This window comes from Zootermopsis nevadensis, unplaced genomic scaffold, assembly GCF_977971745.1.
Source record: "Zootermopsis nevadensis isolate Lab colony 2312 unplaced genomic scaffold, Znev_1.0 Znev_ptg000010l, whole genome shotgun sequence".
Taxonomy (NCBI): domain Eukaryota; kingdom Metazoa; phylum Arthropoda; class Insecta; order Blattodea; family Termopsidae; genus Zootermopsis; species Zootermopsis nevadensis.
In genome coordinates this window covers 14,602,525-14,615,901 of record NW_028259142.1, presented here as the reverse complement: position 1 = coordinate 14,615,901, position 13,377 = coordinate 14,602,525, and the positions used below count along the sequence as shown (strand labels likewise).

General features: G+C 41.8%; 1 protein-coding gene across 4 annotated transcripts in view; it reads left to right on the top strand.

Moving 5' to 3' along the window:
* Positions 1–13,377, top strand: part of Eip74EF (Ecdysone-induced protein E74) — a 287,703-nt gene that overhangs the window by 268,583 nt on the left and 5,743 nt on the right. For all 4 annotated transcript variants that reach the window (XM_022087089.2, XM_022087086.2, XM_022087087.2 and 1 more), the window contains one exon: positions 13,090–13,341. In XM_022087089.2, coding sequence (XP_021942781.1) covers positions 13,090–13,341 — 252 coding nt within the window. The remainder of the gene's footprint in view (positions 1–13,089; positions 13,342–13,377) is intronic.

Here is a 13,377-nt window from a genome sequence, read left to right as displayed (position 1 = left end):
CTCGCAGTGAAAACCTGAAATCTCACCAATATGCGATTGATCGTCAATATGCTTTAAGAAGACAACATTTAATTGTGTCTCAAACAGCTTATTGATGTTTGTCCGGACTGGAGTATGGTCGTAATTACTAACTTGTCAGACAATTTAATTTTAAAAAAACCAAAGCAGACACCTTTTCTTTCTGATATTGCACTGTACTGTTTCGCTGCAGTACTTCCTGGTAAATAAGACATGTAGTACGTGCATAATTCAAAAAGGTGCTTCAATTACGGGTCGTGTCATCTTTACGTAATGTATCCCCCCCTCCTCATGTAAAGATAAGAACCCGTCGTCTGGAAGGGAGGGGAAGGCTTACTGTGAGTTATGTTGTCGGCGTGCAGGGAGCACTGGTGTGCTCTGGCCTGATGCGCAGACGCGAGGGGTTGGCCAATTCCTTGTTGACCTTCAGCAGGGCTCTAGAAAGTCAGTGTGTCGTTGAACCAGGCCAACATAACCAAGACATTGCGGAACTGACACGTGATGTTGCACTCGGCAGCGCGTCGTGTGGGCGAGGAAAAAAATAGCAGGGTCTTGTATCAGCACGAACATTCTGGGACAGGAAATGCCGTAGACATGGACAGTTTAATTAAATACTACTGTATTTTGTATGAAATTGAATATGTTGCTTTCCCTGACGTTCGAAAATTAATGGAATCGTCTATACTTCAGTTCGATAATGATACATCGGACAACAGTGGCATTGTTGGCCTTGACAATGTTAACGAAAACGAAATGTCAAGCGCAAACATTCTCACAGATTGTTTAAGTAAAGTACCGAATGGAGCAGTATCTTTCTAGAGAAGCAGTGGTCACCCAGGCAAGAAATTTGCCGCGTTCTATGCAACCCGAAAGTTCATCATCGTCTTTACATTACCCTCTTCTGAGCCAGATTAGTCCAGCCAGTTATAACTCCAGTTAGCAATAAAGCGGCCTGTCGGATGATTTAGTCTATTAATGATCTTAGCAAAACTTTTTCTCTTTATTCTGAGAAACATATTATAAAATAACTCTGAGCGAATGCAGAGATGTGAACAGTAAAGCAGGTGGTAGTTACAGGATTCATCATTAAAGTTCCGAATGCTTGTGGATTCGTCCATATGCACTGAATTTTAATTTAATATGTTTAACGTCTAGAAAAGAGGACTTTGAAACGAATGTAATGTTTTGCGCTAGAGACTTACATGGTCTGTTCGCGTGGTTACTTTTTAACAGTGACGGCGTGCTTTCAGGGATCAGCTCTTGCCCTTTTTCAGGTTCAGGAATTGTGACTTTGTTCTCACGGTCACACCAGCAGACAGTGGGATATCAAGTGCCTCGGTCTGCCGGTGTATGGTAATGGCGCTGTCTGCAATGAAAGGTATGTCCCGTATTTGTGCAGCCTTGTGTTGATCTTCCTAATTCTGCAGGCGTGGCATGTGTCTAATATTTAATTTGGCTGAACTCTTCGTTATGTTTTAAAATATTATGGCATTTTTTTATTAATTAGGAACCTACTGTAAGAGGTGAAGGAGCTCACATGCTATCAGTCTGGATTTCTCTCAACAGTAGTTGTGCCCAACCCGTATGTTATATTCACCACAAAACCGAGTAACGTGGCGTGTTCATTACGAAAGTAATTTCTTACCATTCGCAGTTATTCCTGACAGTCAGCAGAGGTTCTAGCCATTGGGAATATCGAACACCAGGAAAAATATGAACTATTACGGTATGAGTATTAGGAAGGCAGGCATCGAAGAAGTGTAATTGCACACGAATTGTAATGAATCGCACTTGGGCATGTAACTAATACAGGAAAGTCAGACAGAAATGTAGGATACGCGTTAACTGACTCGGTGGAGCAGAACCCTTCTTTAGAAGGTTAGTAAAGAAATCACCTGCCTTGTGGAGCCCAAATGTTCATTGCCGCGTCGTACCATTAATCAGCTTCACGCAGTCCATCATACCCTGTTTCCTTGACATCTATATTAATACTATCCTCCCATGTACGCCCAGGGTTCCCAAGGCCGGTATTTTTTTTTGGGGGGGGGGGTTCTTCTACTAGGATTTTGTGTGCATTCTGAGTAATGTTTAAAATTAATGGAATGGCAGATTTGTTGACAAGTTCGCAATTGACTGGCCTTTTCTTTATATATGTTGTTTGTACGTTGCCGGGATAGCTCAGTCAGTATAGTGACTAGCTACGGGCTGGACGACCGGGGTTCGATCCCCGACGGGGGCAGAGGATTTTTCCTCTAGGCTCTGCGTCCAGACCGGCTCTGGGGCCCACCCAGCCTCCTCTACAATGGGTACCGGGGTACTTTCCCGGGGGTAAAGCCGGCCGGGGCGTGATGCTGACCACTCACCCCCATCTAGTGCCGAGGTCAAGGAAGAGAGGAGCTATACCTCCACTCACCCCAAACGCCTACATGGCGTATAGTGGGACAAACTTTACTTTTAACTCTTGTTTCCTCAACGTGTAATGTGTACCGAATTACACTAATTTGGCTCCTCTTCGGATTTTAGAGAATGGAAATTTTATATAAGTTTTGTACAACGCACGCTTTATTCGTCTGAACGTCTTATGCAAACTTTAGGATATTTCTGTATTGACTTGGAAATTAATCTTTCATAAAAGTGTGTCAGCCAGAAGAGCGATCAATTAAATGCGTTTACGTATCATTGTTATCTGTTGAGGCGAAGTTCATGGCTCGGTGGGGGGAAAAAGTGATATGGTGCCGTTGCCTTCATACGGCAGACCTTGAATTCAATCCGTCCGCGCAAACACAACGCGGAGCTGATGATCCGATAAAACAGACATCTTTCAGTCTTTGGGTGAAGCTGGTACTAAAAATAACACGCAACAAGGAACATGGCGCTGTTTTCATTGCGCAAGAGGACAAATATTTCGAAATTTTAGAGACCTGGCTTTGGGGAATGAATGTAGTCTATAGTTTCTTTTATCAAATTTCACACGCGCATCAAGTAGGCATACTGTCTTCAGGAAATTAAAAATTAACCTTTGGTTATTAAATTATAGGCCTACATATCAATGTTAAAGTGCGCGCTGTCGAGTAACTGTTTGTTGGCTTTATTAGATGGCCCACGGGAGGGTGTGTGTTAAATCCTAGTTTCCGAATTCTGTTTACTTGCTGAAGAACTATATATATCAACGCAGAAGTTTCGCGGTAGATCTTAGGAGACACTTATCTGAAGTCTTTATCTAACCATTGTTTTCTCCGTCGAAAGAACTGCGCTGCTTCTGTATCTTTGCCATTTTGTCTGTTACGGACCAATTACCAGGTACAGTTCCATCACGTGACACGTTTCTTTAACGCAATGTCTATACTGTAACACACGATCTTAATAGATATTATTTCAATAAAGATATTTAGAAATACTATGTATGGACCCCACACGGTTAATTTATGAAATGCGAGAATGTCAGAATTTCTGAAGGCGAGTTTTCTGGCCATCGATATCTGTTTTGAGGAAGGAAGTGATAAAAATGCTGCATTTGTTTGTATTGTAATTCTTCCTGAAACTTCCGCCTTACGTCGATGTTGTTCTTCAGTAGGGCCGTGTGGCAGGAAGGTGATGTCGGTAGCTTTGATTGGCTGGCGGGTTACCAATGACGTCCCGGTATGTACTTCCGCCATGTGACGTCATCACATCGGCAGGAGCATTTCTGTGTCGCGTTTCAGATTGTTTATCAACGTTTCAGCAGAAGTGACCGTGCCACGTCGATTTACGTAACCGCGTTGAGGGGGGGGCGGGGGGGGGGGCGGAAAGTGGCTAAAATAGCCGCGAGCTTGGACCAGGTCTTTTACGCGTTTGGGAAATGTGCAACTTTTCCCAAATTATTTTCACATGCCGATAGCGATCTGGAACAGCTGCAACACTGAAATCTTGGGCTCGAATTCCGTTCAAGGCAGGGGTGTTCGTCGCTATTCTTCTGTGTTGTGTTGTCCTGTGTAGACCCTTTCTCGCTGCCAAATGTCTAAAATGATATCGTGATTTCAGAAGTTAATTTTCAAGATGGCACAATGCGTAAAAAGCTGAACAAGGAGAATAAGAAACAGAGAAGGAAAAATAAAACGCATAGTTAATTGTAACAATTTTATAATGACTTTAGGCCCAGGTATGTATGTTTTAATGCGTGCTTCACACAGAGTTCTTGAGCTTCGTTCTGTCTGCGTGTTTCCATTCCGACAGTCTCTTTGAGAGGTGTCCCACGCATTGTTTAAATCAGTGAAATTACGTATTTAATTGTATTTAGAAGAAGGAAATTTAGAATGCTCTGCTACGGGATTTGTAATTACAATAAATGAACGTCAGGGACAGTGGGGTCTCTGAAATCGCATTAAAGTATTCGACAAATAAGCCTATTCTAAAATGCACGTTGTCTGTCGTGCGCTGATCACGTTGCCGATCTGGAAATAGGAATTTGAACACTGAATTCTGATTTCTTTAAGTAGACCAAGAATTTTTTATTTCTGAGTCTGTCTGTCTAGACATTTTATTTACGCTTTAAAATGAACCGCGAACTATAGACTCCTCTGGCCTATTACGTCATTTCATTCATTGCAATTGTAGTCTACTACAAGCTGAGCTTTGTTGTGTTACGTCTACGTACTTTGATTTATGCGAGGGGGTATGGTGCCGGTGGAGGGGGGAATCACTTCTTGTTTCTTTCTTGCAGACGAATATGCTCGGTGCTGAGTGGCGAAATGTTGAACTCCCATCTGGGTGGGTTCGCGGTCGTTGGGTGACTTACACAATATTTGCAAGTTGTGAAAGTTATAGAACACCGGTGAGAAAAGGGGTGCACTGGTGGGTGCATAAATTATTACTTGTGTAAAAATCATTAACTAATGTCTCGGGAGACATTCCGAGACACTCGTCTCTCCACCTCCTGTGGTGTTCTAACGGTTGTGTGCACCTGTAAGGATATAAATCTGCATTCATTAGAGAATGTTTTGAGAAGTATCAGCATTTATCACTCGTGGTGTTCAGGTGGGCGGAAAATCCATCCATATTTCAGCGATAGGGGACCACGCCTAGCAACGAAAAGACGTTGATGCAACTGGGACGCCGAGTTCTATCCACGACATTCCAGAGGGTGTCCTGCGAGCGAACAAAGAGATGTGAGTGACCACACCAAGGTCACAAGCGTGTCGGAAACCAGACTTCCTCTCTCTGGCGAAAGACAACACGACTAGCGCGGGAGAATTTGTAAGAGCTTTGTGTAGTGGAACGGATTTGTCCATTTTCGTTGTCTGCTTCATTCCGACTGAATCTGGTCGATGCTGCAGTTATTAATGCTCACTTTCAGAATACGTTTCGCAATGTCCGTGTTAAAGATTCTAATTCATATTTGGCGGTGTAGACCCGGCAGCTCCAGATATTTATTACACAGCATTGGAAGGAAGAAGTGTGGTTCTAGGGCGGAAGGTCTAAAATACATCTTGCATGGGTCTGTGTTGTTTCCTCTCCGTATAAAAAATTCGTTTGAAGAATTTAATTCCATGTCTTCGATTTAGTGCAAGCTTTTCTGACAACAAGTGTTTCAGAATTTCCTTTGTGGTTTTAGCTGCACGATAAAGGTCTGTTTGCGAGCGAAACATTTGCATGTGGGCCTGTGGTGTTCTGACTTTTTATAACGTATGAAGTCATATGGTCATTCTTGCGCAAATGGAGACTGCGTTATTATTTTTTATGCCTTGGTATATAAGTCGATAACGTAGTGGTTACGGACTTCGATCTTCAGCAGTTGCCACGACATGAAAATAAAGCAGTCTGATGTAACCTTCGTGATGCTGAATTCGTACCAAGTAGCACGTTAACCCAGTTGTACGACCAAGCGCGACGGCAGACAGTGCTGCTACCTGTCGGTTGTCAGATCACTCTTACTCGAGCAGGTGGCCACCAAGATCCGGTCATTAGAAAACGAAGCACCATTTTTATTATTTTTCGTTTGCTTCGTTCTGTGAGAATAATCTTCCTTTCTTTAGTTTCCTTTCAGTTCCTCGTGGACTGTGATTGACCATAATTTCCTTTCCTCTCCCCATCAACTCTTTTCACCCAGTGAGAATCAAGGACCCCCTTCCCCTTCACAGAACGAAATAATGAATATTATACAATAGACGAGAATCTGTGTGTATATGTACACGTGGGATAAGAACTATCATGCAAACGAAACGGAAGTTGGGTGCTTGGTTTTCTTCACGGTTCGTGACGGCATTGTACCATCACGGGAAATGTGCGCACTCATTTGTGCAGCCCAAAGGACATGGCGACGACATTAGACCGCTCACGAAAGATCTAAACCGTTGATTTATGTGACTGTATTTCGAGGTTTCGAATAATTAAATATCTTGGTATGATTTGACCAGTAACCGTGTGGTTCGATGTATGGTATGTGTTCCTGTTCAAGAAATCTTACCGGTTGTTATAAAGGTGCATCATTTTGGCGAATAAATTCTCCAAAAAGGCCAGTCAGAGTAGGCAACAACGCCTAAAACCTGCACACGAATAGTGATCACGTCAGAATGTCATGTTTTATTTTTTGACATGTGAGGTTCTCACAGCAGTAAGATGGCTATCTTCTGGGTTGTTGCACATAAGATTTAGGATGGAATGATTTTAATGCCCGATTATCTGAAATTTAAAACTTGTTTTTGTAATATTGTATCTGTTAAGGAGGTGAGGATAGAATGCACATGTGTCTCGACAGTATGAGAAGATATTCCAGAATCGATTGACGGCAATAAATTCCTCTTGACACTAGACCATAAAACAAACGGCTCTTGTATAATATGAATTAAATTTCTTGATGTCCATTTCATATCTCGCAGTACCTAATTTAGGAGGCTGGGATGGAGAGAGATAAGGGATTGAACCAATTCCTCTTTCCACCGAAAAGCGTGGGATTATTTGAAGCCCGGGTAATACGATTTCTTCCGGTGAAGGCATAAAGGAGCAAATTCGAGTCTTGATGACCGAAACTCGTAACCTTGCTGATGCTTTGAGAAAACCTCATATTATCACTCCTTTCTCTCTGATTGACCTATTGTTATTTGTACTTTAGTCTTTCCTTGCTTTGATTTAATGTTACCTTCCCTGATTCTAAATGCCATTTAAAGGATTGCCTTCTTTGTTTGTTTATTCATATATTGATTATTTAACGACGCTTTATCAGTAGCTCAGACTATATATCGTCGAATGAGAGGATAGTGAATAATAAACTGGAAAGGATGTGGAAGGAAGCGGCCGTGGCTTATTTTAAGGTAGTATGCCAGCAGTTTCCTGGAGGGACTGAGGAAAACCGCGACCCCCACCCCTCATCAGGTTAACCGGTCTCCAGGCCTAGGTAGGCTTTGGTCATTTAATAGTTTGATGAAGAACTAGAACTGGATATTACTTAGCCTATGGCACAGGAAGTTGGCTTATAACTTCCTGTTTTCTGTTTCCTGCTGACCGCAGCCTCTTGAGTTATTTGTGTTAAGAGATTCATGCGCGTGGCTATTGCTCTGTTAAAATTTGCTTTGATTAATATTCTGCCGTGGCATGTTTCCACAAGATCACGAGACGGGTATTCAGATTCAAGTTCCGAAAAAAGAATGAAATTAACATTTTTTTTACTTTGCAAATCCAGAAATGTGTAACAGACTAACCAAAGACTAAATTAAATGTTTAAGAAGTGGTCGTACACCTGGTGGCCCACAAATCGGTCGTGATGTGAGGCTTTACATTCGCTAATGTTCAGAACGCTCAGTTATCTTACGAGACCCACTATATGACATGCACGTGTTCAAATGTGTGTATACATTCACATTTTATAAAATGGATTATTACATGCCGGACGCAAATGCAGAATGTCCAAACCGTTGCAGACTGGACCCACGTGTATTTGAACTTATCTACTCATAATGATCCCAAAAGCATGTAGTTAAGCTATGGACATTCTGAACTGATCCGCTGATGAAGTCAGTTCGAGTAATGAATGTTAACGAAAATAGGATTTCATTTATAAATTAGTTAACAGAAACTGAATTACAATATTTCCTCGATTTTGACTCACACTTTTCACATTTTTAAAAATTCTGAAGTCTTGGTGCGTCTTACATTTGATGGCTTCAAAGAATCGATACAGCGTCCTTTTCGTGAAAATACAGTTTTGTAGCAGACTGCGTCTTAAAATTGAGGAAATAGGGCGCATTACAAACGTTCAGAAGCGATCTGTGCTGTTGACATTGGCCTCTTCTTAAACGAAACTTTGTCAGCTAATCACATCTTGGTACTTCTGCAGGAGGCGGGGAATAATCCCCCCTCCTCCTGGTTACTGCCTTGCTCGATTCTTGCATGTATCATGCAGCGAGATGTTGAGTGACATCACCGCGCGCAACCAGTTACCTTGAGCTCGTCTCCTCTCACTCTCTCCGGCGTCCTCTTTGTCCCCTGGCTGGCTGTGTGACGCATGCAGATGCCAATGACCAGGAAATGGACGGAAGGACGGCTGACCTTCACATTAACTTACAGATGGCGTGATGAGCCAGATAAGTACTGCGTGCTCGCGACACGAATAGAAAGCGGTAAGTAGAGCGAGATGATATTATTATGGTGGGACGCAATCCAAAATCAGGTGATTGGGTTAGACAGACGTTATTATGCAAGTGTTTCCAGCTTTCACTTCCTGTGCCTCCATATTGTACTGTCGAAACACGGCGTTCTATTGCGTACTTGTTATGACTCTATGGACCGCTCCAGGAATCCAGCTGCACATAAGTCACTAATTCTGGTTTTAAATGTCCCGTTCTCTTATATCAGAATTTTCGTCGAGACCTGGTTCATAGCACGCTGTCTGAGAGGGAAATACAACAAGTATTTTAATGTGCACGTCGTCGAATTTATTGCGTGTTAACCTGAAAGATGCGACTTAAAAGAAATTACAAGAATGTATTTCTTTATTCATCATATAGACTTTCCGACAGATATTAAAGCAACATTATTGGTGCTGGCGGACAGATTGTGGTATTTTCCGTTCTGCAGTCGTTGAAATTATTCTCGGAATACGATATAACACTTTCTACTTTTCACTACCTATTGAATAATGGTATTCTCAAAAAAAATTTGCTGCGGTCCCCTACTCGGAACATTGTCTAAATAATTTTTGAAGGATTTGATAACAACGTACTGCTGATTTTTGTAATTTACCGATAAAATGATCGCACATAAAACATTCCGTCAAAATTTCCCGTACAATGGGCTAATTCATTAAGAAAAAGTTATACAATTTGAAGCACATAATTATGCCCTTTTGTAGCGGCCCATTTAAGAAACTCCCTCCAGACAGACATTTCAAATACGCGCATTTTGCAGGCCTGTAAAACATTTGTAATGCAAAGTAATTGGCTGCTAACGACTTCTAAATGTGTGGAGAGAACAGTGACGTCATTGACTTCCTATGCCATGTTTTGTCGTCGCTTTAATGCGACTGTAGACGTTACAAATAAACAAAACAAATCAAAGTGATGGATATCGACTGGCAGTAATTTGATAGGACCACCTGTTAGTTGCGCCCGGGCGGAAATGGTTGCAGCAGGAGCAGCAGTGCTCTGCAAAACCGAGAGCTGCGACCACTGACACCGGTCTCCGCGACCTTGAACCGCTGCATCATTGCGCGCGCAACAGAAATAGAAGAGCCTCGCCCACAACGACGTAAAAAAGCGTCAGAATTCAAACTTACACACGGAACAACTTCCTCTCCGTCTCTTTTTTTGTTTCTGTTGCTGGATTGTGGTTTTTCTGTTGTTTTCCTGGTTTCCAGATTACAAGAGGAACATTTGGCTGTGAAAGCTTTCATTTAATTATCGTAAATATGAGCATGTTAAGAAATAATTATGACACATTTCGAAGTTTTCAGTTTTAAGATACAGGGCATCACAAAACAAATGCTGTACATTATTATTATCATCACCACAATCGCCGTTGTCGTTATACAATAAAATTAGGAGCAGATTAAGTGGGTGCTGTTAACATTCTTATCATCTCCCTTACTTGACAAAACGGTTACTCTAAGTTTGGCCCTACAGCGTTCAAAACAGTAATTTTATCAGTTTTTTATGTGTGAAACTAGATCATTCGCCTTAGTGGAAGTACATTAATTGAGAGTATTTGGATCGAAGAAGAGAAAGTAACTATAGAATGGAGAAAATAGCAAGCAAGGTCTACTCCCCTGTACGGCGATTAAATCAAAGAGCATTTGCTGGGTGAGAGACATAACACGCGTGGGCGATACGAGAAACATTTTATTTGGAAAACATCAAGGGAAGAGACTTTGGGAAATGAAGATGGGAGAATATTATTAAAGTTGATCTTTGGGGTTATAAGATGGTGGAACATGGACTAGGCATAAGTGGCATGTTTTTGTGAAACAGTAATAAACCTTCCGGTTCTTCAAGCGAAGGGAATTTCTCGATAGACTGAGTTACTGTCAACTTCTACATTGGTTTGTGGCAATTTCTTTTAGACTGTCGTCCTGTATATGCTTCCGTCGCTGAAGTGGACTCTTCCTTTGGTGTTCCCAGACTGAAATCCTGTATGCACTTCTCAGCTCACCATGTGTGCTACATGTTTTGCCTATCTTAATTTTAATCTGTTGCTGCTGTAGCTTTAACTTTGATGTGTTTTCGAAGGATTCGTTAGTTTTCTTTGAAGCACACCTCAGAGGCTAGTAGAACAAAATGTCTTACAAACAATATGAAGTCCCACCGCCCCAGCGAGTCTCTGTGGTCTGTTGGACGTTAACGCGTACATCCCTAATTCCCAGGTGATGAAAGACCGGAAGTTTGGTTGGACGAGTACAACAGAAACGAAGTATATGTTGTTTCAAGAAGAAATTGCCTCCTCAGAAAGTGAAATCCCGTGCTGGAATAAGCATGGCCGGCGGCTTGTTAAAAGTAATATAATATTTGCACGTATTTTCATGGTGAATTATGCGGAAGCGTGATGATGCCAGCACCATCTGTTGCGTAGCGGTCGAACTGACAAGCTAATGGTGAGGTACTGACCGCTTTCAAGGCTGCGCTCCATCGACCAGTTTAATCTGTACGCGGAGGCCTCCTAGGGTATTGGTGGTGGTCTGGGGGCAATCCTGCCAAGTTCTACTCGCCAAGCTTTGAATTCATTGGATGGATACCTCAAAACAAAAGGATTGTGACTATTGACTTTTTAACCTCTGAACAAGAAACAGGCAATTGTAGTTGTGGCGTCTGAAGTTAATGCCAAAATCTATTTTTTTAAGTACTGTTATCTGCTCGTTTGTATCTGTGTACAGTGAGTATGGCCCCCTCAATTAGAAACACCATCAGCCAGTCTGCGGTATTATTTATTATTATTTTTAAAATGTGCAGCATAGTGGTACATAATGTTTAATATATTATGAGGCTTTAGAAAAGTGCATTAGATGAAAGCACAATGGATAGATGATACCCTGTCCATTTTTTATCTTCGAAACTACTTGGCTGTTTTCAATAAAATTTGGCATTGATAGTTAACACATTTGTTGGGCCTATCTATTTTTGGTTCCTAACTTTGATGAAGCTGCATTCGAAATCGATTTTTAAAAAACTAGCATATCGTACAAAAGATTTTAGTGTGGTGTACAGTATACACCGTATTTACGCCGCGTTGAGACCGAGAGTTTGTGTCTGAAACATTTTTCGATATATGCTTGTTTAAGGAAATACCAGGAAAGAAATTACTGCTGAGTGCGCAGTGTGATTAAACCTCGTGCATTGGTTTCATATCTGCAGTAAATACGATCACCTACGATAAATGAATATCAAGGCCATACACATATCATTTTGTAAAGTCGCAAAGAATATATTTGAAAACCCCGTGAGTTCCAGATTGGAGTAGCCTACAGGTTTTTATTTGCATTTCAATTGGCTTTCGTACCGACATCGACCATGACCATATGAATTGCTGTTGAAGTAACAGCAATTCATCTACTTGACCATGTCAGCCAGGCAGTTTAAAAATAGCTGACTGTCGCGGTGCGGTGCTGGACAAAATTTGTGAACAGTTTAAACTTGTATCATCTCACTGCCCATAATTTTTCTGTCCAACTGAATTCGCCACTTACCACAAGAATATATTTGATTGTGATATAAGTTTAAGAATTTTGTTGGACCAACCAAATGATGAAAATCGCCATAAGTGAAAGATTTAATTTATTTACAGCTTCACTTCCATGGGGGGCGGGATCACTTTCAGGGTTCTCAGTTTGTTTCGAAATACTGGGAAAGCCAGGATATGTCCATGCAGAACACTTATTGCTTTTGGCCGTTAGGAAGTTGTAGACTGTAACGTTGGTTGGCATTCCGTTTCCAAAAATCTAGTAGCAACATTTTGGGTACTGATAACAGTGTCTTAAAACTACACAGTAGATAGTTGCAGATATTAATTTGCAACAAATTTTTCTTCTTCGTATTTCTGTGTATTTTACTAAATAACATTTTCCTTTTGGGCATGTACTTAACGGGAAATGCTGTAAAATCCTGGACTTGCATTAGGATGCATCCCACAGTACACACGAAGCAGAGAAGTTGCCGCAGTGTCAAGGCGTTGTTATGTACTGAAAACCAACCAAGTATGACATCACGAACTATATCCAGCTGCTGTTTATCACGTTCCGACTAATTGTGCTGTTTCATGGGGAACATCTGGATTGCATTGCAAGAGTGGTGGGGATGAAATTGTGCTCCTGTATCGACTGGTTTTAAGACAGCTTCCCCATTGCTCACCAAAACCACAACAAATCACGAATTGGCATTACCTGGCTAAACTACATAAGCAATGAGAGATTTTTCATAACTTACTATAAAAAACATGTCCGTTTTGGTTGAACGAGCAGATTTATGTACTATACAAAGAATTGTGTGGCTTAACCATTCATATTTATCCTCTTCAATTGCAATGCAATAACAGAAGTGGGACCCTGTTCTCCTGTTTCCCTGGTAGTGACGATGTTTGGAGCGTGATCTTATTGCCTACTGTCATTACTTTCAGTTCCTGATGGCTACAGTGGGTACCTGCCTCCCCCATCCCACCACCAGCAGCAACAGGCATACCACCATCAGATGGCACCCCAACAATTCGCCGCCCCACCCGCCATCCCGACGCCCGTAATCCAGGCCGCCACTTCCAGTGTGAGCGATGATCTGTACATGCTGGATATAGGCTTCCCACCACGCACCAAGAAGAAGATGAAGAAGCCAAAGAGCGGAGAACCTGGCACCGCCAAGAGGAAGAGTCGTGAAGGTGAGATTTCTGGGAACTGGTAATGTCTGTGTTCCA